The 27,232-nt window shown below is 34.5% G+C and overlaps 2 protein-coding genes across 2 annotated transcripts; both read right to left on the reverse strand.

Annotated features, from left to right (window-relative positions):
• Positions 1–6,529: 6,529 nt before the first annotated feature.
• LOC134278837 (uncharacterized) lies at positions 6,530–10,005 on the reverse strand. The gene is made up of 2 exons (XM_062761142.1): positions 9,856–10,005; positions 6,530–7,803 (listed from the first exon to the last, which is right to left on the reverse strand). The coding sequence occupies exon 2, from the start codon at positions 7,801–7,803 to the stop codon at positions 6,559–6,561; it is 1,245 nt and encodes a 414-aa protein (XP_062617126.1). The 5' UTR covers positions 9,856–10,005; the 3' UTR covers positions 6,530–6,558.
• A 7,344-nt stretch (positions 10,006–17,349) lies between these two features.
• LOC134278844 (uncharacterized) lies at positions 17,350–18,573 on the reverse strand. Its single transcript, XM_062761149.1, has one exon. The coding sequence runs from the start codon at positions 18,571–18,573 to the stop codon at positions 17,350–17,352; it is 1,224 nt and encodes a 407-aa protein (XP_062617133.1).
• Between the last annotated feature and the right edge of the window lie 8,659 nt (positions 18,574–27,232).

The following is a 27,232-nucleotide window of genomic DNA, read 5'->3' on the forward strand; positions in this document are numbered from 1 at the left end:
CAAAGTTGACTTTATCTTAAAATCCCCATACTATTCTTTGCGTAAATTACAATTAAGGGAAAGCTAATGCAAAATACATTATGTGTGACTTTCGTCAAACTGATCAATGTCGGTGCGTTCCGTTGATGAAGTTGCACTTGCACGTCCCTCAACGTTTGTGATGTCCAAGTTATCAAATAATCTTTTGCCCTCCTAATCCTCGTGTTGGTGTTATATAAAATTTTACATTACACATTTTTTGCGTATAAAATACATGGACATCTATAACATTCAATTCAGAGCTTGTGTTATTTTTTTAACTACCATACTGACTTTAAATAAAGCTTATCTTATCTTATCTTAACACCATGACACGGAGAGGGGGTCAAAAGGTTAAAACGTTTAATGCAGAAGGAGGTGCACATAATAAGGAAAATACAAAAATCACAAGAACATTGACCAGAAGCAGTTTTGATGGCTCTTCCATTAACTGTAGCATAATACATGAGTTTTAAAATATTAAAAACTTTTGAAGTCAAGGCCCAGAGTTAAAAATTGTAAATTTAAGCAATGAATAATTTTTTCTTGAAAGATAAAGTAACTTCAACGGTGTGTGCAAACAAATTTTCGTAAAGCGCCAAAGCGCGTTCCTCAATTAGTTTGAATACACATCGTTACAGTAAATATACTATACGCGTATCTTAAAAAAATAATGATTCATTTCTTAATTGAATATCGTAGCTTTCCATACTCTTTTCAAAACGAAAACAAGATGTGTTTGTGAAACACTATGCGCCCGGCGGCAACACTGTTCTAAAATTAATTTTTAGCACATAGGTCACAGTCAAGGTCACACGATCATTGTCCTTGGTGTCATTTGAAAGAACTTAATTAGTGGAGTGTGAATACCAAATATGAAGTCTCTATCTCCTATGGTTCAAAAGTTATGGCGAAAGTTCGAAAAAGCTATTTTTAGCATATAGGTCACAGTCAAGGTCAAAAGGTCATTGACCTTGGTGTCAGTTGAAAGTGCTTAATCAGTGGAGTATGCATACCAAATATGAAGTCTCTATCTCTCTCTGTTCAAAAGTATATGGCGAAGGTTAAAGTTGACAACAGACAGACAAACAGATAAACAGACAAACAGAGAGACAGGACAAAAACAATATATGCCCCGAATAAATTCGGGCGCATAAAAAATTTTGCTAGTAATGTTAATATTTTTTACATGTATTTGACAGTAAATCTAAATATAAACTTTATCTGAGGACTTATTAATAAAAGGTAGTCTTTGTCCAGGATTGTCTGAATATTCAAGGATGCGAGCATTTAAAATTCATCGCATGTTTTAATTAAGGAATAACTGTCTTATTTTTCGAATTCATGAAGTGATCAATGGATTGGCTTGTGTGATAATTTGCATAAACGCCGACGGCGTTTATGCATAAAATTATCACACAAGCCAATCCATTGATCATCTTCATGAATTTGAAAAATCTGACAGTTATTCCTTATATTTACATGCTTTAATTCCGCCAATCCACGGGCTCCAAGCCTGCTTCTCTCTAGGTGTTGTCCCGCCCTGCACGTGGTTTTTTTTTGGAACCGTGCCAAAACATTCATGAGGAAATCAATTACATTTACAATTTGTAATTTTATCTCGGACAAAGACATTGGAAATGTAAATATTTAGAAATACACGTAAGCAGTTTCGTTGCTATTCATTTATCTTATAATATTTTAAGATTAATAAAAAAAATGACATGAAGTGTGTAAGGCAATATTTTTATTAGATAATATGGCTATAATAATATTTTCAGTAACCAAGAAGACTGTATCAATAAATTATATAATGATTAAGGTCAACAATAACTAATGATATATAGATAGCACCACCATGAATATATAAGATACAGACATCATTTATCATTAACGTATCTGATTTTGTATGTACATGTATAAATAACTATACAAAAGGTTAATATCTTCAAACTTCACTTTAAAGTTTTTAATAAATAAGAAATATCACAGTCAGTGAGGTTTTTGTCATTTCATGAGAGTCTCCTATATGGCTTTACCATTAGTCACTGTAGGATACCATGGATTGTACCGGTGCGCCAATTGCAAGGACCACTGACCGTTAAGGTGGGTCAGCCAGCCAGTCTCCTCTCCAGGAAGCTGCACAGTTACCTCCCCCTCCCCTTCCAAATGTCGTTGTCCCTGTCCAATGTGCTGAATGACGTGCCAAACAGTTCAACGTCAGAATAAAAAACGTCTAACTTACTCCTCCGGTCTTATATTTTTATCAATGCAATGGATTAATTGAACAGCAGGTCTATGTTCGTTCTCTCCTAAGGTCAAAGTGCAAGATGAAGGTCATTTGTGACATATGACTTTATTTACACGTACTATCATTAAAAAGGAATCTAAAGTATGTCAAAATGTGAATCGTTGAAGAAGGTATAGTAAAGATTATATAACATATACAATTATTTAGCCCTCCCTGAAATTTTTAAAATCTTATATCCCCTTCCCAAGAAAAGAAAAAAAAACAACAGAGGGCTACATTATTGCAACTAATAACTGTGTTAAAAACAAAACATGTAATTATAATTAAAAAGCCTGTGTATGAAAACGATATATTAAATTTCAATTTATGTATACATGTAGTTTACTGTAAGATTGTAAAAGAACACATACATAACTTATTCAAAGATCTCGGGAAAAAGGAAATTTATGCATTGATATTTTTTTAACCAGAATTATATCCCTTTAAACTAAAATAGTACAGGAGACATTAAAGAGAAGAATGGGGTTAAATGAGGGCTTCTCTTATAGGAAAAAGGGGATAAACTTCTTGTTACTCACACGAAACCCTCCAATACACATGTATTAATGGTTATGGAACGAATCTTCATATGATTTTTTTTTGAAATTAATATGTTGAAAATAAAAAATTTTTTTTTACCAATTCAGATGGACAAAACATGTCTAATTCAGACACCGCTGATTCCTAAAAAGGGCACTGATTCTGATTTAACAATATTTTTAAAAAAAAAATCTAAAGCATATTTTACCAGATATCTGTTTGAGACTGCTGATATTGGTAGGAGAGCCAGTGTTCTAACTTTGCACGGGCTTGTATCTTTTGAAAGCTGAAAATGTAGAAATGTTTGTGTATTTGAAACTTAAAATAAAGATTGTGAGCCAATGCTCAGTTACTCACTATAGCTAGCTAAACCACAGCTTTGATTAAAAATACATATCTCTAAATCCTACCGTATGGCATTCTTTAAGCAAAAAAGATATGCAACAGTTTCAAACTATTGCAATGAGTAGTTGATGAGACAACTAGGACTGAAATATGGAACAAACAGACAGACAGATTAACAGAAGGTGGACATTGGATTCCTACGGAAATAGATCCCACTACATAACATGCCTTTCACAAAGACTGTGTCAAAATTTTAAGCATCTGTGATGAGTTAAGTCGCTGATGAAGTTCAATCCTTAATTCAGAAATAATTTGTACTTGGATTGACAAGGATGTTAGAATAACTTACCAGTACCATTGAAGGAGCAGATACCACTTTCACTGCTGGTACTTTTTAAGGACTGGCTATACATGTAGGTTTTTGATGCTGTAAATGTTTGTGTTGTGGAAATTTATATAGAGATCTAATGCATGAATGACCCAATATACCCCTATATTTGCATATCCCCTGCCCTCTCCCACTATGAACATGTAGTCAGCAACTGCATTCATAGGACTATAGACGCAACTGCTACTACTATGAATGCAATTGCTCTATCACACTCGTGTAGAACAATCTCTACTACAGTTATAAAGAGTGATGAGAAGTACTATTATAGTATCGCTAATCAAGAGTCAATGACTATCTCGCGAAAATAAGGTATCGCGAAAATTTCGTGATCTACAGTATATGTATGAAATGTTTCGTAAGAGCAATAAAAATAAGTTTTTAATAATATTCTTTGAATAAAAAGAAATTCAGAATATTTAAAATTGCTGATTTATATCTTTAAAAATTCAATTTTGGTCAATGTATTTAATTGTATAATAAAACTTTTTAACAATTGTAGAGAACTGCCATATTTTTATTTTTTCGTATCATGCATATTTGTACAAAGAACGATAACTCTTCACACTTGGGTAATAACATTCAGAAAGAGAAAATTTCTTTAACTAGTAACGTTATCTATTTCAAGAATGGTTTCAGCTATTAAAAATAACTAGAAAAAACTAAAAAAAAAATCATAGAAAAGTATTCTGGAGTAATAATCATTATAAGATTATTCTCATTTTTCATCATCGTGTTAAATTATTTATTTTTATCAGAGAGTTTTAATAACGTTGATCGATGACGTCACAACTGCATCAAAACAAAAATGTGATGACGGCGCTGCTTGTATCCAGATAACTGTGTTTTGTAGGGAAATACTTTATAAATTTGTGATTTATTAGATAAAAGGAGCATTGATCAGGTTTACTGATTTTAAAGCCGTATGTTTTTCTTTACTGAAGACAAGAAGCTGCGTCCTTATGTAAGTCAGGATTTCCTCTGATATTCTTGAAAAAAAAATCAAAGAATGCAAATATAAGTAATAAACAACGATTATTCAGTGAACATGGCATTATGAATAGCAATAGCTCTGCAAGCATATTTTCCATGATGCGCTAGCGCGCATCATGGAATATGCCAGCAGAGCAATTGCTATTCATAACGCCATGTTCACTGAATAACGTTGTTTATTTCTTAAATATTCTCTATTTTGAATTGTATTATAAAGGCAACAGTCTGAATCCTAAAATAAAAAACTAAAGTATCTTTGCTTAAATGATTTAATGTTTGCATTTTGACAAGTATATACCAATTAGAGTGTAAATCAGTTTCTGTTAAGTATAAATCAAACAATATTTTATATTAATTCAAATTACTTTATTCTAGACTATTAACTGCAAAGTGCTTTATAGCTTATAAGAAATACAAATTGTAAAATCTGATACCATTTTTATACTTTCCTATTACAAAACAGTTGATGTTCTTTACAAAATACTTTATTATTTTTAAATGAAAGTAAAGACCAAGAAAAGCTTGAAATTGAGTAAAATAACGATAACACTCTTGCATTAAGCCACTTTTTACACAACATTGAAAAATAACAATAAATAAAGAAAAATAAAGTGCATAACATAAAAATATAAGCAAAACAGGGTACCAAATAAAAAAAACATACGATAAAATAATCAACTTACTAGACATAGCTCCAGATATTTTTTTTTTATCCCAAAGTGTATTTACTCCCTGATTTTTTTATCAATGCAGATTTTGATTTTCAGCAAAATTATTGAAGAGTATTTTGTTTATATATTGACCTTTACTTTGAGCTTGTAATCGAATTACATTGTATATGTTTTTGAAGAGGGAAAAAACTTCAAAAGTCAGTTCCTGCATTTATTCAAATAAATTTTGTAAATACCAACAAGACTTTATGCAATGATTGGGAAGAATTCTTTTTTGACAAGGAAGATTATACAGTAGGACAAGGTGCCAGAGAGTCAGAGACACAGAAAACTTTTCCTTCATTTAAGATATCGTTTCAAGAGTAAACTGAGAGAAAAGAATCTTCGTAAATGTGGCATGTTAAGAGAGATGAAAAATTGGCTATGAACCCATAATAAAAAAAAGTTATGCCTAGTGCATAGTCTTTCTACAGAAAATTGATTTTAATCTAAATCTGCGATTCTTCCTCCCGAAATGGAGATCGTTGTCGTCATTGCTAGAATATTCCTGGTCACTAAAAGGCTTTTTAATCTGCATTTCGTTTTGATAAAAATCAAACACTGAGTTAACCTCAATTCGTATCATCAAGCAAGTCGTACCTGTATTTTTTAACTTGTTGTACGCAGTACTTTGGTGGTGTAATGCTTATCAATGATTGCTAATGCGTAATTGTACACTCTATTTTAATTTTCAATGCGTATTTTGTAAAATTTAATGCGTATTTCTGCAAATACGCACCCTATCTGGAGCTCTGTAAACTAGGGATTACAATATTATATAAAAAACTCACAATTTAAGTGATAACAAGGATTAAATAAGACCTTAACAACGATAACAAGGATTATATGATTACTTAGTAATACGGTGATTACAAAGATTATGAATTAATTCTTCAGTGTTTACAAGGATTAGAGGTGCATGGATACAGATTAGAAGTTAATAATTTCTGTAAAGTATTTCAACTAGGACCTAATATATTTTAATAGCATTTCACACAAAAAATATATTAAAAATCTTATTTCATCTAAAAGTTATTAAAAATTCAAATTTTTAGACGACAAAATTACTCTTGATACGATATCTTAAATGAAAAAAGGAAAAAAAAAATTATCAGTGAAAGTCAAACAATATTTTGTTAACTTGTTGATTGATTAAAGATGAATTAAAATGTATGATAACAATTAATACTGGAAAACATATTCGAAATTAATAGTTTTTATTCAATTCAAAAGTTTAATATGCGTTTTTTACCCCATTCAGTATACCATAAAAGCTAATGGAACATAAAGGCGTAGTGTAGACCTAGTCTTTCTTGCACGTATCTATTGCTGGCGTATTTCGGGGAGAAGTTCGCGTTTGCCTTCACGACTCCAACACTAGTATATTTGCCACAGCTCCGAGTAAACTTAATGTTATTGTAAATGTCCTTAGCCCCAAGGAATGGAAACGGAAATTTTTTAAATGCATTTTTCAAAAGACTACGTGCCGTGGAGGTGTTCAAAGGTTTGGTGTTTTTGGAGTTGCTTGCAAAGATTAAGTTGAAGCCGCTGTGGCGAAAGACATGAGCACCATTGCAAACCCATACCCAGTGGTTTTTATCGCCCGAGATGTCATTATAGACCGCTACAAACCAATTGCGCCAGTAGAATTTCGTTGTTAGTTTATCATACACCTTTTTGGCTACATCTGATTTGGAAGCACCTCTGTTATTTGTCAGAATCGTTTTGGCGTCGTTGGTGGCTACATCCTTGTAGTTTTTCTGAAGATCACTATCAACTTTTTTCATGGCCTTTCCCATTTCTTTGATTTGATTGGTCCATTTTTGTTCGTGGCCTTTGAGAGAGTTGGGAAATTTGATTTTATAGTACGCCATTTCCACCTGACTTCCCATAAGAATAAGTTTGGTCAGCCCCAACATGAATGCTTGCATATCGCGCCGGTCGTTTTGGTTAGCCCTCACGGCTTCCGCCAGAACGTTGCTAGAGAACGTGGAACCATGGGATACGATGTGACTGTATAACAACTGGGCACTGTTCTCGTAAACACATTCATAAATGGTAGTGAAAGTATCCCGAAAGGTCGTAAAATCCTTACTGCTGACGTTGTAGAACTTTTCCAATTCCAGTTTCATAGCCTTTATTTTCTTTTCAAAGGTGAAAAATTGGACTTGGGCACGGTTCCAGTCCATTCTGCGAGCGATTTCATTTAATTTTTGATCGACTTTGTCGAATCGATTTTCAATTCTTGATAACATTTCACGCATGAATTTCAGTTCCGCGGACTCCTGTTGAAAACCAGCTATGGCGGCGATAATTCCAATCGCAGGACCAACCATACCAAGATAGGGACCAACTTTGGTGGCCAGCTTCCCCATGGTGGATGCAAAGTCCTTATCGCCGATTGCTTTTGCCAACTCGGTGCCAGCGGAGATACCATTATCAACGATGTCATTTCCTGTCTGTGCAAATATTACTGAAGTTGTCACCACAGCAATGAGCGTCCAAAACAGCAAGTTCATCTACAAAACAGGAATAGAAAATCAGTGCTACATAAAGCTACACGTAAAATGTAACAAACATGTTCGCCAGTGGTAAAGTGTTAAAAATAAATCAACGACGACGAAAATGAAATCACCTCAGGACATATTATACAACTATTGCATGATTGTGAGGGAGACATGAAGATTTCTTCGCTCATAATACAATATATTCTCCGAGGGCAACGCCTGGGGGGAATATAATTTTTCATGGGCGAAAAAATCTTTAATCTCCCGAACATTCATACAATATTTTTTTTATTATATCAAATCAAGTACAATGCAGGAAATTTGAAGAAAATACAATAAATAAGGTAATTTTTTAGAATAAACATTTGATGAGAACAATGTGTAACAGGCGTAAGTAAAACCACTAAAATATAGCGCTTCATAAAAATCCTTCGTGACAATTCAGTCTGATTTACACAGTAGTAACATTCATTCTCCACTCATGGGAACTCTTTTCTAAATATTTATATTTTACAATTTTATATCGACATAATCAGTAGTAATTATTATATACGCCGCATTTTGACTTCACAATCGTGGAACACGACGTGAAAATATTCGACACACCTCGGCTGATTACATCTAGAAGTATACGTAGTCAGCCGAGGTGATCCGTATGCATGAAACACAACGTTTTGTTGCAGGTTGAACACGACGGTCATGTGATTGCCGCGGCCAATCAGATTCTTTTTTACATGTGATTATTTATATGAGGTATAATAATATTTTTATTAAGTGATAAGAGGGCGTTACCTGTCTTCCCATGAGTGTTTTTGCAAATTCTGTAGCCTTTCTTTGGATCTCTCTCTTATTCTTTAGAATGCGATTATTACTTTCCATAAAGGCTTTGCATTTTTCTTTTTTATCATTTAGTTTGTGTTTTATGTCAAATTGAATCAAATTCTCATCGTTGACCAATAATAAGATTTTATTTCAAACAAAACTAAAAGACACTCCTCTTGGGTTACCTTAAAGTTGTGAAGAGTGTGTCTATTAAAATAATATAAATTCTTCATTTGATCATTTAAGATCATTTAATTAGAGGTATAACAGTGTCCAGTACTTAGAATTAGTTTGTATTGTTGAAAGGAAACATTTTTGTTTATGTATACATCATTTAAAATTCATTATCATGATATTAATTAGCTAAAAGTAATTGCTTTTAATGTTTCTCCATTAGATAATTGCTATGTGTGGTATAAATCTGTAGGGTTATCAGTGTACACTTTGGTAAGATGATTAATTAATCTTGAACTTATTAAAAGAATCTTTTGAATTTTCGGGGGAAAATATTTATTACATTTTGGATATAAACTCATCATATATTCTGTAAAATTTTTTAAAAATTAAAGAATTAGAGTGCATTAACAAAACTCTACATGAAATTTTATTCCAAAATAATGACATAAAACGTATATATTGCTTGACATAAGAGTGAAGATACATGTATATACATATTATAATGCAAGATGTATTTATTTTATCGAATATTCGAATATATTCGAATACTACCATCGAATATTCGAATATCAATTATTGACAATTTTGACATCCCTAATATTAGGTAATAAGAACAAAACTTTATAGAGGATAAATTTGAGTGTTATTGAGAAATTTTTCTTCTAGTTGAATTCTATTATGGGGGAAATTGTAAGTGTCCAATCAAACTCACGAGCAGTCGTGCACGCTACCATCATTAAAGTAAAATGATTCGAGAGCCAGCCGTTTGGATAAATGGGATATTAAATCTTCTTCTTTATGTTCTTACTTCGGTGCTTTGCATAATTTTCCTATCTAAATTTAAGAAACTAATTTTTCATGCACAATTTTAAGCGCTTTAGCACTCACTAAAAATACATTTATCGGGGAATGTTAATTCAATGTTACACTGTGACCGTCCTTGTGAATACTTTTAAATTCATTTCCCCCAACTTCTTCAATAGGACACTTTGATGCTTTTCTTTTTACTATAAGCTTCAAATAATAATGGTCTTCTTAGAATGTAAAAATTGAATGCCTACGTACCTTTACAATGGTTGTTCTATCGCCTGCTTCGTTTTCTTGGGGCTTAATGAAATCTTGTGTCTTTTGTACTTTATACAGTGTCCCAGAAAAGAACGATATCCTCGCCTTTTCGGGTAAAACTCACCTCGACCAGTTTATTTATTATCAAATTGAAAGAAACTCACCCTTTTTGGCTTTAATATACAAGAAAAAGTGGGCGGAGCTCGGAAAATTTTACTATGAGTTGAGGTTCCAAGAAAGGGGAAGGCAGCTCTTGGTTGGCAGGTGTTGCAATTCATGCTCTATTTCGTATGACTTTACTCTTCGGCGATTTTAAGTACATATGAAAAATCAAAGTACTGAAAAGCGGTTAGCATGCTCTCATCGAATATGTACAGCTAGTGTACAATAACAAAAAATGCATTGAATGATGATATTAAAGTAAGCATGCATATCTTTGTCCAATGTCATCAGCGAAGAAGCAGACACACTGAATTTTGTAGTTCTTAACTAAATGGTATAACCAATAACATCCCAGACTGATGTCACATATGTATGTTTCAAAATATCAACCTGAGATTTTCAGTTTGAAAGACAGGAAGTTCAATTTCAAAAAAATTCTCCCTAAATGTCTCCATTGGTGGCGTCCAAAAGTGCTCAGAACGAAAAAAAAATGATGATGATGTTGCAAATTTAATTGTCTTTCATGCTCTTTTGATTCTGAAATTAGGTAACTGTAAAGGCTACTAGAGCAAACAACTCAAAAAGAAAATAAAATGATAATTCAAATTTTTTAGATTAATTGATTTGGAGTACTGTACATACAGTTGTAAATCTTTAGCTGGCTAGTCTGAGAAAAACGGATGGACGAGCAGAGAATTAATTAATTACAGAGAGCTTCAGTTTCGTAGGCTCACTGCGGGTCAGCAGGTGTGACCTGTCATTGGGGATGCTTACTTCTCCTAGGCACTGGAACTTTCAAGGATCCGTTTTTCTTTTGAGACCGATCACTGTTCATTCTGTATTTTGATACAGATACTGAGTACATCTGTTTATTAATATTATGAACTATTTCTCTCACAGGAAGAAAGACAAGTAAACAAGATAATAAAGTTTTAAGAAATGTACATTATTGACTTTTCATACAATTAAATGTTCGAATAAGTAAATGGTATATGACAATTATTTAAAAAAGAGTCTTGCACGATATGTATACACGAACATATACTGAGTATTTGGCAAAAATTTTTCATGCAATATTGTAAAAAAAAAAAACGTGTGAAAAGGAAAGTTGTTGTTTAATCCATCAATACTAGTATTTTAAAAATTCAAAGGTTCACTAAAAGTCAGTGTATTACAAACAACTTAATTGTTCATTGCAAGAATTACCTAGGTATCATTGTCACTTTCTTCAATATGTCGCATAAGCAATATATTGGTTTTTTTTTTTTTTTTTTTTTTTAAAAACAATTATGCGAATTTCTATCAATATGCCTGTAAGCATCTGTATTTTAATTTTTACTTCTTCTCAAAGGCTCAAAATGATAATTAACAAATTGGACAAATTCGAATTTAAAAAAGTATTTTTACAACTTATACCTTGCATAGGAATTTAGCAAACTTTCAAAAATAATCATTTATTAGATATAATTTTCAATTTGTGCTAATTGTCAAGATTTTCCATGCCTCTTTTTTCTGTGCGTATTTTATATCGGCTGATTTTAGAAGAGGATCGAATGCCGATAAAAATTTTTTCCCCAATTTTTAAAAATTAATTTTAGTATTTTCAGGGTTCCATTATTATTTTTTGAAAATAAAAATGTGATCGTTTATAATCGTTTGTATTAATTAGACTGAGTACATAATTTATCCCTGGAAACAAAGCTTTTATCATCTTTTAAATAATTTCAATTAAGAAAAAAAGGAGAAGAAAACAAACGTTTCATTATGGATGTAATCCATAACTGTACAACTTACAGATGTATTCAGTATTTTTATATAAAGGCTTTCTTCGTGTACTAGTATTACTTAAGTTAATTAAAGGGATGCCTTAATATTTTGGCAAGGAAAATGAAACTCGATCGAGAGATTCTCCGATGTTTTGCAGTCGGTAATAACCTCCAACCCCTTTAGCCAGTAATTAACCCGTCCTCAAGGCCGTAACTAGGCTCACATTTTCAGTGAGGCAAGGGTTCTGGCCAGTGATGCGGCTTAACAGGGGGAGGGGGATCCTGAAACCTGGGTATAGAAAATAAAAGATTTTATCCTTATAAATATTGTACGTTTGGAATTGTCGCCTGCATGACACAGTGGTTAGAGCACATGCTCTAGATAGCTAGAGTCGCACACTAAGGAGTTGATCCTTACATCGCGGGTTCGAATCCGACTGCGGGATATGGAGACTGGTCCTTCGGATGAGACCGTAAAAACCGAGGTCCTAAATCTTCCTATGTCACAGTAAGTGATGGCACAAAAATGATCTCTCTCTGTTCAATTATCTTCAGTGACCCTGAACAGATTTAAAACTTGCAGCCCTCCACCGGCAAGTAGTGGTGTCTCAATATGAAGGAAAATTTTTAGAAGGGATGTTAAACAATCAAACAATTTACAAACAAACATTTTGAATTATATTTTCCAATGATGCATTTTAAATGAAAATGAGGTAACCTGGTGAGATCAAAAATATACAGAAAATGAAACAAAAGTTCAAAATATTTATTTAGCACGAAGACACACATAATTTACGACTTCAATGAAAAACTTTTCACTTTTCAGAAAACTCTTAAAATTTAGTGAGGCATTTGCCTCACTTGCCTCAATGGTAGTTACGGCCTTGGTCCTCCCTGTGCCCAGTAGCATAATACGGTCAAATATTTATTGTTCATGAGGGGTGCCTTATAATTAATCACAGGCACCTGAATTTTTATCAGTAAGTCTCTAAATTAGCCAAATATCGAAACATTCTACCCCCTCTATATATAAATACACAAGGTGTGCAACGCAATTTTGACCCCGGCCCTGTTCGATTCAGGCTTCAATTTAACACATAAATCGGATATGCCTACTGGTTTTCGTGTAGCATTGGGTTCAAATATGATATTTCTCGCTATACATTTCTTCCTTAAGTTTTAATCTAACGTGTTGATAATGTTATCAGCTAAACTTCATGCTGACTTCAAATTTCGTCACAGGGCCTGATCGCCTTCAGCTGACGTCACGGAAATTTAATCTCGACACGAAATGCTCCTATACATAAACTTTTTTAATACAACAATTACAAATTTATTTCATTGACAAACAAAATCAGAAAAAAATAAAAAACCGAAAGATTATGTTGTTTTGATAGTCTTGATTTTATTTAACATATGTTATATATGTTAGAAACAAATCATAGGTAGAGGCTTTGTTGAAGTAACCGTTGTCGATAGGTAGCGCCTTATGGAAGTTTCCGGTGTCGATAAAAATAGCGTAATATCGCTGGACACATGCCATACAATATATGGGATTTATTAAATCTTATATCTATATGTATCTATTTATGTTTTTGAAGCATAAACTACAAAAATATGCTCTTTGAATTAGTAACATTTTGTGTTTATTTGAATGCTTGTTGATACGCCCATTTCTTCAGTTAGGAAAGAGCTGCACCATGGTACATTCGAATACCGATAGAACAGAAATTTGATAAATGTAATAAACTGATTGACATTGACATAAACAGCTAGTTAACGCATGTTCGATTGATGTAGGTGTTGTGATAGCTTCGTGTTAGCTCCTAATTATGTAAAAATGAACAAAATAAGCAAGTAAAATAAATAAAAATTTACAACGTAAGCAAGTATTTTATACAATTTTTGGCGATCGATTTAACCTGTGTACATGGAGAATATACCAACAGAAACTAGCCTTTGTTTAAACATCTTATGTCACTTTTGTCAGCTGCACAGCCTCTAACGTGTTTCCTCTTTTTTTTCTGTAGAACTGAAGTTAATCTTCATGATATGGGCTAAAACTATTATTTTTTCATTTAATTCTATTCACGATGAATGTGTAAATGTGTTGGAAAATATGAAAACATTGCAAGCAAGCAAGGAACAGCTGACAAATATCTCTATCGGCGCTGTCGTAGATCAATGTAAGCTGTCACCAGAGTCTCCGAGTTTACATCACGAATATGCCTTTAGTTACTGAAATAGGAGAGTGAATGTTTTAATCAAATTGATTGATTGCAAATTAACTGGCTCGAACAAGTGTCTCCATCCATCGGATCCATCCATTCCTTTCACTTGTTTCAGGCGACCGAAATTCCTCCAATTTTTAGCTCACCTGAGCCGAAGGCTCAAGTGAGCTTTTCTGATAAAGATTTTTCTGTCGTCTGCCGTTATTGTTGTTGTTGTCGTAAACTTTTCACATTTTCATCTTCTTCTCAAGAACCACTGGGCCAATTTCAACCAAACATGCTACAAAGTATCCTTGGGTAAAGGGGATTCAAGTTTGATCAAATGAAGGGCCTCACCCTTTTCCAAGGGGAGATAATTATGAATTAGAGAAATATTAATGGCATTTTAATAAAAAAAAATCCTCTTCTCAAGAACCACTGGGCCAGGAAAGATGAAACTCATGTGGAATCATCCTCAGGTACATGTATTCTAGATTGAAGTTTGTTCAAATCATGAACCCAGGGGGTAGGGTGGGGCCAAAATGACCGATCAAAGTTTTATATAGGAATATATAGGAAAACACGTTAAAAATCTTCTTCTCAAGAACCACTGGGCCAGGAAAGATGAAACTCATGTGGAATCATCCTCAGGCAGTGTTGATTCAAATTCAGTTTGTTCAAATAAATACCGCCGGGGATAGGGTGGGGCCACAATGGCCGATCAAAGTTTTACATAGGAATATAGAGGAAAACTCTTAAAGTCTTCTTCTTAAAAATCACTGGGCCAGGAAAAATAAGAGTTATGTGGAAACATTCTCAGCTAGTATTGATTCAAGTTTGTTTAAATCATGACCCCTGGTGGTAGGTTGGGGGCAATATGGCCGATCAAAATTTTACACAGGAATATAGAGGAAAAATCTTTAAAAAATCTTCATCTGAAGAATCATTGAGATAGGAAAGATGAAACTCATGTGAAATTATCATCAGGTAGTGTAGATTCAAGTTTGTTCAAATCATGACCCCCGGGGCTAGGGTAGGGTCAAAATATTAATGGCCGACCAAAGTTTCACATAGGAATATATAGGGAAACCTTTTAAAATTTTCTTTTCAAGTACTTCAAAGCTATGATAAGTAATATTTATATTGAATCATCATCAGGTAGTGTAAATTCTAGTTCATTCAAATCATGATTCCCTAGGGGGTTAAAATTCGACACCCCCTCAGTAAACTTTCAGTTCTGATCTGATATGTGCTTTTTCCTAGCCGATGTGCTCAGGTGAGTGCTGTGGCTCCTAAGTCTTTTGTTTTTATTATCAGTCTTCAGGATTGATTATCAATGTTCACACACACACAAAAAGACAACAATCTGTTCACTATTAATGGACGTGTTTTATTTATTGACGTTCGATGAGAAAGACCTTAAGGATAGATAATAGAAACAAAATAAATGGATGCCTGGATTGGTTTATATTGTTGGCCTAATTTTATTGAAAATGAAGTAGATAACTATATTTCTAGAATATAATGAAATTGTAGACCTTCTATGATGTTCAAATGCCTGCCTCTCTGAAACCATCCTTATTAATCTATACAATTATTTCTCATTTAGGGTAAGTAGGCGTGTTATATAGCTTTGCGGAACGAAGGTCATTTTGCGTGCATTTGCTTGCAAGAGCGCACACGTGCAACGTGGCAAATAGCCAATAAATTTGGTATAGCTATAACCTTTATATTTTAATGAAATGATTTGAAACTCATTATTTATGAATATATTAGAAGTGTAGATAAGATGACATGGTCAAAATAACAAGAGCACATGCTCATGCACGTGCCCTTTGCTCTGACTGGCTGAAAGAAAGTCTCATAATCTGTCTTGTTTCTGGACCAATGAATCGTAATTTTTTTGAGTGATATAGTTTCATAACTGCAACGGTGTGTGAAAACAAATTTTCATAACGCGCTAACGCGCGTTATTCTTTATTTTTACATACATTTAACATACATGCAAATTACAGCTTATATATAGATGGGTGCTTGAAGAAGATAAAAAAAATTCCGTAAAATGAAAGCCCTCCCACTAAGCCTTCAAAAGTAAAATCTTTTCAAAAGAAAGAACAAATTGCGTCAAAATTACTGGCATTCTTTATCAATCTTTCAAAAGTTATGACAAAGGTTAAAGCTTGGTAAAAATATGCAAAAGTTGGTAAAAATCCAAGGCAAGGAAGTCAAATTTGTTGATACAGAAAGTGTATATATTTAAAAAATGAAATCCCAGTTCTTGTCTGTATATTTGCTTAATTAATCATTAATAATATGTCTTATATATTCACATGTAAACAATTCAAAAAGACAGATTTTTTTTCATCATACATAAAAAACAACTAATTAAGGGGGTCGACTGTGGTTTCCATTGCGCAATATTTCGCGCTTCATAGTAAAATCATTTAGAGCAACTTTTTCGCTAAATTCTTGAAATTATAAACAAAATTTATAACTGATTTTTTAACCGGTTTTGAAATTGATAGGTAGGTTGACGTCGTTACGGTGTGTTTCTGACGTTACAATAACCTGAAGCTCTTATAAAAGGGGTAATAAAATGTAATTAAACAAAAAGTAATAAACATAGGCTCTTGAAATTTAAAACATAGAAGTATGAAAATATCTTTATTATGTTTAGTATGTTTTAATAGACATCCTTTGTTTCCGTCATGTTTTGTAGTACTCTGTAAAAACAGGAAAAATCGTTAATTTTTTGTATTTTGAGATGCCCCCCATCCATGGTAACAAGACGGTAGAATTTTGTGTTTCTTACTTATATTGCATAATATAGTGTTACTTATCAAATATTATAGTTTGAACAAAAAGCCTAAACATGCTCAATGTATCCGTATTTTGAGACGCGTACGGTCCCTCAAAAATACCCGGACGGTAGATTTCCCCCAAACTTTTCATGTACACTGAAGTTAATGTAATTTATATATAGCATAAAAATAAAGAGTTTCGCTATTGTAGTTCTCACGCAATAAAACCACAGTAATCCCCCTTGGTTTTTTTTTTTTTTTAGTTGTATTTATTAATAAAAGTTTCTACTCTTAGTTTACAGATTTGAGCCAAAAAATTGGTAAAAACTCTTTCTCCCCCTCTCTCTCTCAGGCATCACACGATTGGCATGTGTACAGTAATTTTTATTCTAAATTTCAAGGAAAAGACAATGACCTTGATCTATCTTTGCTTCTGTAATAAGAGTTTAAATAAATCTAATTGATACCATCACTTAGAGAATGTGGATTCTTCACACATTTAGGTGCAAAATGCAAAATGTCGTCGTTCAAATTTAAGTAACGAAGTGTTTAACCTCACTGCAGATATTTAATTTTCTTAACTTGTCTGTTTCTCCATTGAGCAACAAACAAATTGTCATTTTTGTCTGTACACAGTCCCCAGGGATAACTCAGTCCACACATTATGTAACGGAGGAACTGTCCATCCTGATTTATGATGTGAACACAGTGATTGTTTAAATCAGCCGTAAGAATTTGACTCTGGCTGTCCGTCGAGATTCCCAATGGAGTGAATGAGTGGTGCCCAGTATACCTGAACCTCAGTTTCCCGACTTTATTGACTACCACAACAGCTTTAGCTCGACTGTCAGCTACACAAATATCAAGGTTCTTGTTCTCACTGACGTATTTCATATCACCAGAAGAATAGAGATGACGGCCTTTATCATCAAACTGAATAGATTGGGTTACCATGAAGCCAGAGTAACGCACAACCTTCGATTGACTATATTCATTATCCATGGTAAGCAGGAGGTCACCAGACGAAGTGCTGCAGATACTGCATGGTTTCCAATTTTCTAGTTCGATAAGAATTTTCTCTTCATTTTTCACAATGTTCACAGTTCTTTCTTTGGGGTCAGTGTAAACAAGATAATCATGTTTCGTTACTGCTATGTCTCCGGGAATACAGCTATCCTCTAAATAGACTTCCTCCAGTAATGAGCTCTGAATGATGTTGAATCGTTTCATGGTGCACACATTCCCACTTGTCCAAATTTCATCTTCACTCACACAGGCAACATTGTTCAAGAATTTTTCAAACTTTGTTTCTAAGGTGGTAAGGATCTTTGGTTTATCAAGCAGCTGTTTGACTGGAGAAATGCATTCCGCTTCTGACGAATCCCTGAAACTGTAACCATGCTCTTCTGAAGTTAATTTTCCTGATGATATAAGTCCGAAAAGTGTACAAAGTTCCTCCCCTTGGATTTGCCTTGGAGTGAATGTAGCACAGAAAGGCATAATTTTTTGTGGAAGTTTTCTAAATGTTTCTATAGTAAATGTAAAACTTGATAATTTTAAGAAGTCCTGTGAGTCTAGAACAAAATTGATTGAATTAAGTTCACCTTTTATTTTAGAGCTTTTCTTCTTAATATCATCAAGATGTGCATGTAGAATTCGTAACTGATTCGTTTTCGACTCTTCAACCTTAGAATGAAGTTTCTCAACAGCTTGGTCAATTTTCTTGTGAAAGTCAACTCCATGTTTTGTTATGGCTGCAGTAAGATCTTTGTATTCCATTTCTAATTGTTTTATGGTGTTTCTAACATCAGATTCAATTTCTTCGTAAGTTGGAAATATTGTATTATTCAATTCATTTTGATCTTTCATAATCTTTTCTTTTCTTTCATTTATGATTTGCAAAATTTTAATAAACGTATGTCCCGAATGTTGTCGAGATGCAATGCAGCTGATGCACACAGGAGCCTGACATTGATTACAGTGCATTTCACACCGTTCTTTGTCATGAGAGGCGCAAAAAGGGAAGAGGGGGACTAAATTTCGAAATTTGAATTTTACAATTTCGTGTTTTGTCTTCAAATCAGCAGGATCCGAGGCCATGTGTTCTCCAATACATCCATTGCAGAGTTTGATCTGGCATGTATCACAATGAATCTGAACCGATTGAGTCTCACATAAGTCACATCGCATCAACTCTTGTGCACTCATGCGTGGATCCATGTCAAAGTAATTTGGCTCTAGAAAGCAGGCATTTAAAGTTTAGCATTTGTTTATTTTGTAAGAATAAAAGAATACGATAATTTAAACATCAGAAAATTGATCTTTCAATTTGAATTTCACATAATCGAAGTGAAAATTTGGATTGAGTTGTTAGACATATCTTGAACACCCATATTGCCACAAATCAGCATTTATTTATGTGAAAGTCCCTGACAGAAACCCAGCCGATTTGTCAGTTATATAATTATTCTCAGAAAGGTTCAAAAACAGTTTACGTACATGTACTAAAAGATAATCTAACCCGAAAGTCTACATTAAGTAATTATATAATGCTTTAAAACGGAACACAGTCAAAACTCAAAATTAATATTTTTTATTATACATATGTAGTTACTATTGCTTACCTGACTGTACAATGTAATGGCGCCTGTCACGCCCACCAAAAAGCAGATTACTCTTGTAATCTAATCAAATGACACACTTTAATATTCTGTAGGTCGTTTTATTCTCCCAATCTACAATGTAGAAAGGTATTTATTTATCTGTTTTTAGTGGACAGATAACTTTGATGGACTTAAAATTCAAATGAAATAGATTTGAAGGAGACATTATTGTAAAGGGTTTCCATATTTCATTGTTGGCTTTAGGAAGATGTTTTTTGTCTGTAGATATGATTAAAGAACATGCATTTTTTTTCTCAATATAAATGTATAAAATTTAGCTTTTTGTTTGATGAATACTTTTGACTGCATTAAAAGCAAGATGTGTAAATAAATTTATTGAGAGGATTATATATGTATTGTAGAACAATGAAGATTTGGCTTTGATAGCTGCATACAAGACTGTGCATTAACAACATACGATCATACATGCAGAAGAAAAAGGAAACGAATAATGAATAAACATCATACTTTTAGAATGTAAAGGCAGAAAAAAGTTTTTTGAAAGTACGTATTCGTATTAAAAATGATAAATTATGTTTGTACATGTAACTTTATTATATTCCATTTGTGTCAATACATGTATTTTCTTGTATTTCAAGTATGTCTCTATTATAACCATCATTTTTTTTAGATACCATCCTATGTAAGAATAAAGTTTTTTTGCATTGGAATAAATCATACTTATCAGATTTGGTGATACATATTCTTTCTGATGTTTGCACAATGTTAATGTCTAACCATAATTTTTAAATAACAGTGAGACATTAACATTGTGCAAACATTAAAAAGAATTTTTATTACCAAATCTGATAACTAACGTTATACTTGAAATACAGATGTTGCATCCAGAATCATGAATTAAATATGACCTATGAAGCTAAAATCTGCCCAATGTTTGTTCAGGAGTTATTTATATAAGTGGTGTACATGGGAATTTTCCTGCATCATTCCCCGAGGTTGATTGGGCATATTTTTCCATATGTGAAATATTTCACTGTGTTTCTGTTGTAAACTTACACATTTTTATAACTTTTCAACCATAAAATTTAGAGGCTATTGTTTGCCAAACAGAAAAAAAATGAGTTTTGGTATTTAGCAGTCACATTGTCTATTTGTCTGCAGTCAAATATGAGACATGCATTACTTGTACTTGAGAAACATTTGAATGTAATGCTTGATCCCTTCTTAAATTTCTTACATGGAAAATTCACAGATATTATCGCTTATTATGATATGATATGCCATTAATTGATAGTTATTAAGCCAAGTTCACTTTAGATGAAAGATTCCTATCCTTACCATGTCTTATTGGATAAATATCAAAAGCTTTTCTCAGACACAAAGATTACTTGTGACTCGAGAGTGTCCTATGACGCTTTTTTTTGGGGGGGGGGGGGGGAGAGCGCTGGCCGAGAAACGAGAAACTATCAAAAATCTTTTCATATGATAGCCATCGTCTTCAAAATGAAAGTAAATTTTACATTAATTGAAATTAAACAAATCTTCTTTTCAAGAACCACTGGGCCAGAAAAGTTGAAAGTCTGGCAGAAGTATCATGGGGAAGTATATATTCTAAATTGTTTAAATCATAACCCCCAAGGTAGGTTGGGGTCACAACGGAGAATACAAGTTTTACATTGAACAAGCAAATTCAAAGAATTGTGGTCCCCCGCTTTCGGTGTCTTTGTGGGTGGGATGCCATTTTTATGACATATTGTGTCAAATCTTGTCAAAGGTAATGCACATGTCAGATACAAAAGCCCTATCTCTTCTCAATCAAAAGTTATAAGTAAGTGAACCTGATGATCCCTTATGACAAAATAGATTATAATATTGGTAGTTTTTTCTTAAGAAAAGTCTTGCCACAAGTATTACACACTTCAAGTATGAAAGCCCTTGCCTGAACCGTTCAAAAGTTATGGCCAAGGTTAAATTTTTTTTAAAAAGTAGGTCAAACTCCAAGGTCAAGGTCAAAGGGTCAAAGTTCTTCGTATCCAATAAAGGGTCTCCTCACAATGATGACATATGTGAAGTATGAAAACCCTAGCCTTTACCATTCAAAAGTTATGGCCAAAGTTAAAGTTTTTTCATAAGTACGGAAATCTCCAAGGTCAAGGTCAAAAGGGCAAAGTTGTTGGTATCCAATGAGAGGTCTTGCCACAGAGAATACATATGTGAAATATGAAAGCCCTAGTGCCAACCGTTCAAAAGTTATGGCCAAAGTAATAGTTTGGGATTTTTGTGTAAAAGTAGGTCAAACTCCAAGGTCAAGGTCAAAAGGTCAAATTTGGTGGTATCCAAAGAAAGGTCTTGTCACTAGGAATACACTTGTGAAATATGAAAGTCATAGCTCCACTAAATCAAAAGTTATGAGCAAGGTTAAAGTTTTTGTGACGGACAGACAGACTGACTGACAGACTGACAGACGGACAGACTGACAGACTGACAGACGAATGAGATTTAATGTCCCCTCGCTTTCGCGAAAGCGGGGGACAAAAATATATAGGAAATATATTATATTTTAAAAAAATCTTCGCAAAAGAACCACTGAGTCAGAAAAGCTGAAAGGTAGTATAAGTTCTACATTATTAACACAGCATGTACAAAGTTAGAGTACGTCAGAAAATTGCTCAGTGTGGTGGACATTGTCTTACAATCAACAGCTGCTAGTTTTACAATCATCCTAAATGGTTACAGGATACTAATTTTACCCCTATTTCATTGACCACGCAAAGAGTTCCAGATTAAAAATAGAGGTTTTTTCTTAAAAAATCCTGGGGGTGTATATGGGGTGGAATGGGGTTATTTTAGGGCATAGATGGAAAGGAGAGGGTCTGAAAAAAATTATAAAATTAAGAATAATGGGAATTTTGCTATTAAGTGCGTAGTAGGAAGGGTGTAAAGAGGCCATTGTTTACCTGTTTCTCAAAGGGAAATGGAAATATGCAGGGTAGGGGTTAATTGCAGTGCCATAGCAAGGCTTGTAGACTACAGAATTTTCTGAGATTTGAGAATATTTTTGGACTTGGATTGATCTAGCTCTGTGCCAGATTTCAGGTGAATTGAGGCGGTGAATTTTTTAAATGAATTTTTATGTTATAAAGGAATGTATAGCAAAATAATTGGTAGTCCGTGTCCTATCAGGTCAAAGGTCAAAACTCAAAGGTTAATCAACTTTACGGCCATTTTTGTATACTATGGGATTAATATTAATCAATTATGACAATACTTTAAACAAAATTCTGATTTTGAAAAATATTTGGGGAAAAATTATGAAAAAAGGGGGGGGGGTTCCTTTACATTAACTGTTTGACCTACTTTATGCAAATGAGATGCGGCGTGATATGATTGACGTGAGTTTTGGCCTCGGTCTAGTAGTTTTCCGACTTTCGTCTGCTAACTTTCACTTTATTTCTCGAAGATTAACCATGAATGCATTTTTTACTAAGTATGCTGCCAAGGTAAACTCGGGCTCTGCCCCTGGATTGAATGGTCAGTGTCGCATTTGGACGGGGGCTAGAAGCAGCAACAACAAGTATGGTGTTGTGTGCTACAAGCATCCGATAAAGAACAGGTGGCAGACGATGCATGTGCATAGACTCAGTGTCATGTTACATCATCGTTACCATGAGTTGGATGCATCAGTTGTTGCATCTCACTTATGCCACAACACGCTGTGTGTTGTTCCAGAACGTATTGTTCTGGAGCCGCAGGGCGTCAACAACCAGCGACAGACCTGCAAATCTGGGGGCACCTGTCTGGGGCATCCACCGCCATATCCACCCTGTCGCCTTGAGCTGCGTATGAATGACGATTAACAATCTAGGTAAGTTTATCACATTTATTATTATGTTACACCGCTGAAGATGGGAGAGGCATGCATCACTCCTCACAAAGTTAGTTAGTAAGTATTTGTCAATGAAAAATTTAAAAGGTAATTATTAATGTCATTTTCATGTAACTTATTATTTTACAAAGTTCATAGCGAGTCACTCTCTTCCATGACGTGGCCTTAGATGGTATCGTAATCCTCCATTCTTGTGATATGGGTGATCACGGGCAGCAGGTGAGTTGAAGTCAAGTTGACCTTTACGGTAATCTGAAGTTCCTCTTTGTTCCTCGCGGTACTGGTGATGCTCTGCCATTTTCCTGGCCAGCTGTCTGTTTCTTCTACTCTTTACTCTCTCTTTTCTGTGATAGGCTTGATTGTAGAGGAACTTCTGGTCTAGTCTGTGTAGTTGTCGCTTTCCCTGTTCCGAGTACTGTATTCCAGCAGACTCGCATTTCAGTCTCGTCGAAGTACCAGGTAAGTTGTTCCGTCTGTGTATCATGGAATGAAGACGACCCTCCATTGTTCGAGAGAACTTAATGTTCTTGGGCATGTTGCAACTGGCACTGCGGTGGTAAGATTCATTGGCATTTGTGTCAGTCAGCAGCTTCATGGCGTTGATGGCTTCTACACTCAGTTTCATTTTAAGGATTTCTGTCACAATTTTAATGTCATTTTCACCCATTTGCAGGGCGGTGATCTTATAAACGGCCAAATTGCGGCTGAAGTTCCACCAGTTGGAAACGCACCCACCATCACACACAAGCGAGTATGCCGCACACATTGAACAGTCACCGGTGTAACAGAGGACAGTGGCCTCAAGGACTTTAGGTAAGAAATCACTCATTTTCTGCAAGTCGCTGTTAAATCTTGTAAACAGTTCTTTGACTATCAAAGCACATCTTGACTTTAGATCATTGCTGAACACCCTCTGAAGCTCTTTCTTCTGTTCTTTAGTCTTAGTATAGAACATTGCATCACTGTAAACTGCTCGGTTGCTGGCACGGAACTGTGACTGCCCAAGGTGGACGGGGTCAGCAAGACGCTCTACTTTCCATAGGGGATGTAGAGCTCGCATGGCTTCGTCCACTCCTTTGGCACCTTGGGCGTCGCCGTCTGTGGTAACATACCGGACTAATACATCTTGTAGTGCGACCTGTGTGCCGATGTCCTTCCCCATCTCGTACTCGGAAAATGGTGCTGCCCGTGGTAGATTGGAGGTACACTCAGGATGGCCACCTGGACAGTCCACTTCCATTCCCTTGCCCCTTAGCCATGCACCTGTCCATCAGAGTTTATTTTGCATAGCACAGGCAAGTATGTATTTTCTGTCAGTGTTGGTTTCAACGGCCAATGAGAAGGCTTGACTGGCATTCTGTCCGGGAGTCTTACGGCTGAACATGATGTTACTGTTGTAACGGGCATCTGTTGAGATGTTTATGACATCCTCTGGATGGCCTCGGGTCCTGTTGATCTGTTTTACTTTCTGTATCTTCTGATGCATATCTTCTTTGTTTAGCTTTGTAATATTTTTACTTATTTTGAACAGGAGCTTCTGGAGAGAGGCCTTAGTGGGAGGTGGGATGTCCATGCAGCTAAGGAATTCTATAACCTTCTCAGCTCCTAGTGAAGTGTCCTGAAGGGCATATGCCAGGGCCATGTTTGATGCTGATGCTTTGCGTCCAGGACCCCCTTGATGAATTTCTTGGAATAGGGCAAACTCGGGTGAGTTGAACTGGCAATTGACACAAGTCAGTGAGTATTTCCAGGAAATTCCTACTTTTTTTGAGTACTGCACAGTAATGTTCGGTGCGGTACAAGTGGTAGACTGGTGAAGTTGTATGGTTTGATTAATCATCTCCATCATCTTCTCTTCGTCCACTATACGTCGACCGCCTAAGTATTCGCTACTCTTTGGTATTTGTTTTTTGCAGTTTGATGGACATGGCCGAAAAATGCAGGTTGATCCGCTCTCACCGTCGCAGTCCAGAGTTTGGTATGAATGGCTGTCGAGACTTGGTTTGGTGACCAGGGCATGATCTGTTGAATTCAGCCTGACAAATGATCTTCGACCAGAATTTGGCTGTTTTTCCGTCTTGAAGCCGTCGCTATTTCCTTGATGAAATCCTCCTTGCCTTGGGAGCTTCCTCTTGCAGAGTTGCTTCCCTTTGTTCCAGGGAACCATATTTTTCTTAAACATGATGGTGAGTAGAATACTACTTATTCTTGCAGATTCAGGCAATGATGCCTTGGTTTCTCTTATTTCAACCATATTTATAGTGCTTAATGTTTGATTATTCTTAGGATGGCATCTTGTATATATCCATGACATTTTTAATGTGACCAGGGATAATCCAGCATGACCTGTAAGTGCCACTTACTGATATTGGCTGCTGGTATCATGTTTGCTTATCTGCTCACAACAAAGGGATTAATCTCTTTTTATTATCTTTTACTGTTGTTTTTTATAGCCAATATAATGTAGAAATTTTTAATAATTTTTATTTTGTTAATTTCTATTGATTAATATTTTATATAGGACAGTTTTTAAGAAATTTCACCATATTTGGGGGTATTTTTTCAAAAAAAATCTTAAGAATATTTATCTGCATAATTGATCAAAGTTGTTATCAGAATTAAGTAGAGGGGATATTATTAAAATTATAGAAAAAAATAATTGGTAAGAAATTTATTGTAACATATGTGATATGTGAGTATTTCAAATTTGTGCATTGTGTGTCTGATGCTCATTTCATCTTCTGTTTTCAGGAGATCCAGTCATCATTGAAAAGGGCCATAACTCTGCTGTTCAGATGACAAATCCAATGAGACTTCAGAGGGGTGTGTAGTATGGCTTTAGAAGATTCTGTGCCAATTTTCATCAAAATCAGAGAAGGTTAGTGTCTTTATTAGGTTACAGGATACTAATTTTACCCCTATTTCATTGACCACGCAAAGAGTTCCAGATTAAAAATAGAGGTTTTTTCTTAAAAAATCCTGGGGGTGTATATGGGGTGGAATGGGGTTATTTTAGGGCATAGATGGAAAGGAGAGGGTCTGAAAAAAATTATAAAATTAAGAATAATGGGAATTTTGCTATTAAGTGCGTAGTAGGAAGGGTGTAAAGAGGCCATTGTTTACCTGTTTCTCAAAGGGAAATGGAAATATGCAGGGTAGGGGTTAATTGCAGTGCCATAGCAAGGCTTGTAGACTACAGAATATTCTGAGATTTGAGAATATTTTTGGCCTTGGATTGATCTAGCTCTGTGTCAAATTTCAGGTGAGTTGAGGCGGTGAATTTTTTTTAATGATTTTTTATGTTATAAAGGAATGTATAGCAAAATAATTGGTAGTCCGTGTCCAAATCTCCAAGTGTAAACATTATTAGAGTTATCTGCCCCTGGTCAGACTAATGTACCGTAGATGCCCATAAAGACCACTTGAGGGAAATTGTTAGCTACATAGCATATTAAGGTAGGACAAAACACCCTTTGATTCTATTTTAACCTATATCCTAAAAAGTACTGGAGGAAAAAAGAATAATATTACTATATTGTCAAAAATGAATGATCCCTTAAAGGAAAAATAATAAGTTTTGGCATTTTTGCGTTATATTTTGTGAAAAAATCAGAGAATCCTATATATTGGTCACTTGGGAGCTTACATTTGCTGTCTAAGTGCAATAAACAAGCATGTAACAGTCTGTTATAAAATGCAGTGCAACTTTTGTTCCATAAAGAGTAGAGGAGTGATAGGTGTATAATATATATAAGGAGTCTCCATTCTTTCTGTACTACAAAGGTCAAGGTCATATCAAGAGGTCAAAGGTCAAATATTGTGACGTCATCTACCTAATCTTTTAGTTTTTTTGCCATTTATTTTTTTTAATCGCCAAATTATCTTAAACCATCGGTTCAATTTTCTTTATTTTTACACATTTTATTCT

Source organism: Saccostrea cucullata, unplaced genomic scaffold (assembly GCF_032062105.1).
Source record: "Saccostrea cucullata isolate Sc308-1 unplaced genomic scaffold, CSIRO_AGI_Scuc_v1 ctg2493, whole genome shotgun sequence".
Taxonomy (NCBI): Eukaryota; Metazoa; Mollusca; class Bivalvia; order Ostreida; family Ostreidae; genus Saccostrea; species Saccostrea cuccullata.

Bases quoted from the DNA above. Each gene is read 5' to 3' on its own strand.
- LOC134278837 (XM_062761142.1), bottom strand. From the start codon at position 7,803: ATGAACTTGCTGTTTTGGACGCTCATTGCTGTGGTGACAACTTCAGTA.
- LOC134278844 (XM_062761149.1), bottom strand. From the start codon at position 18,573: ATGGAATACAAAGATCTTACTGCAGCCATAACAAAACATGGAGTTGAC.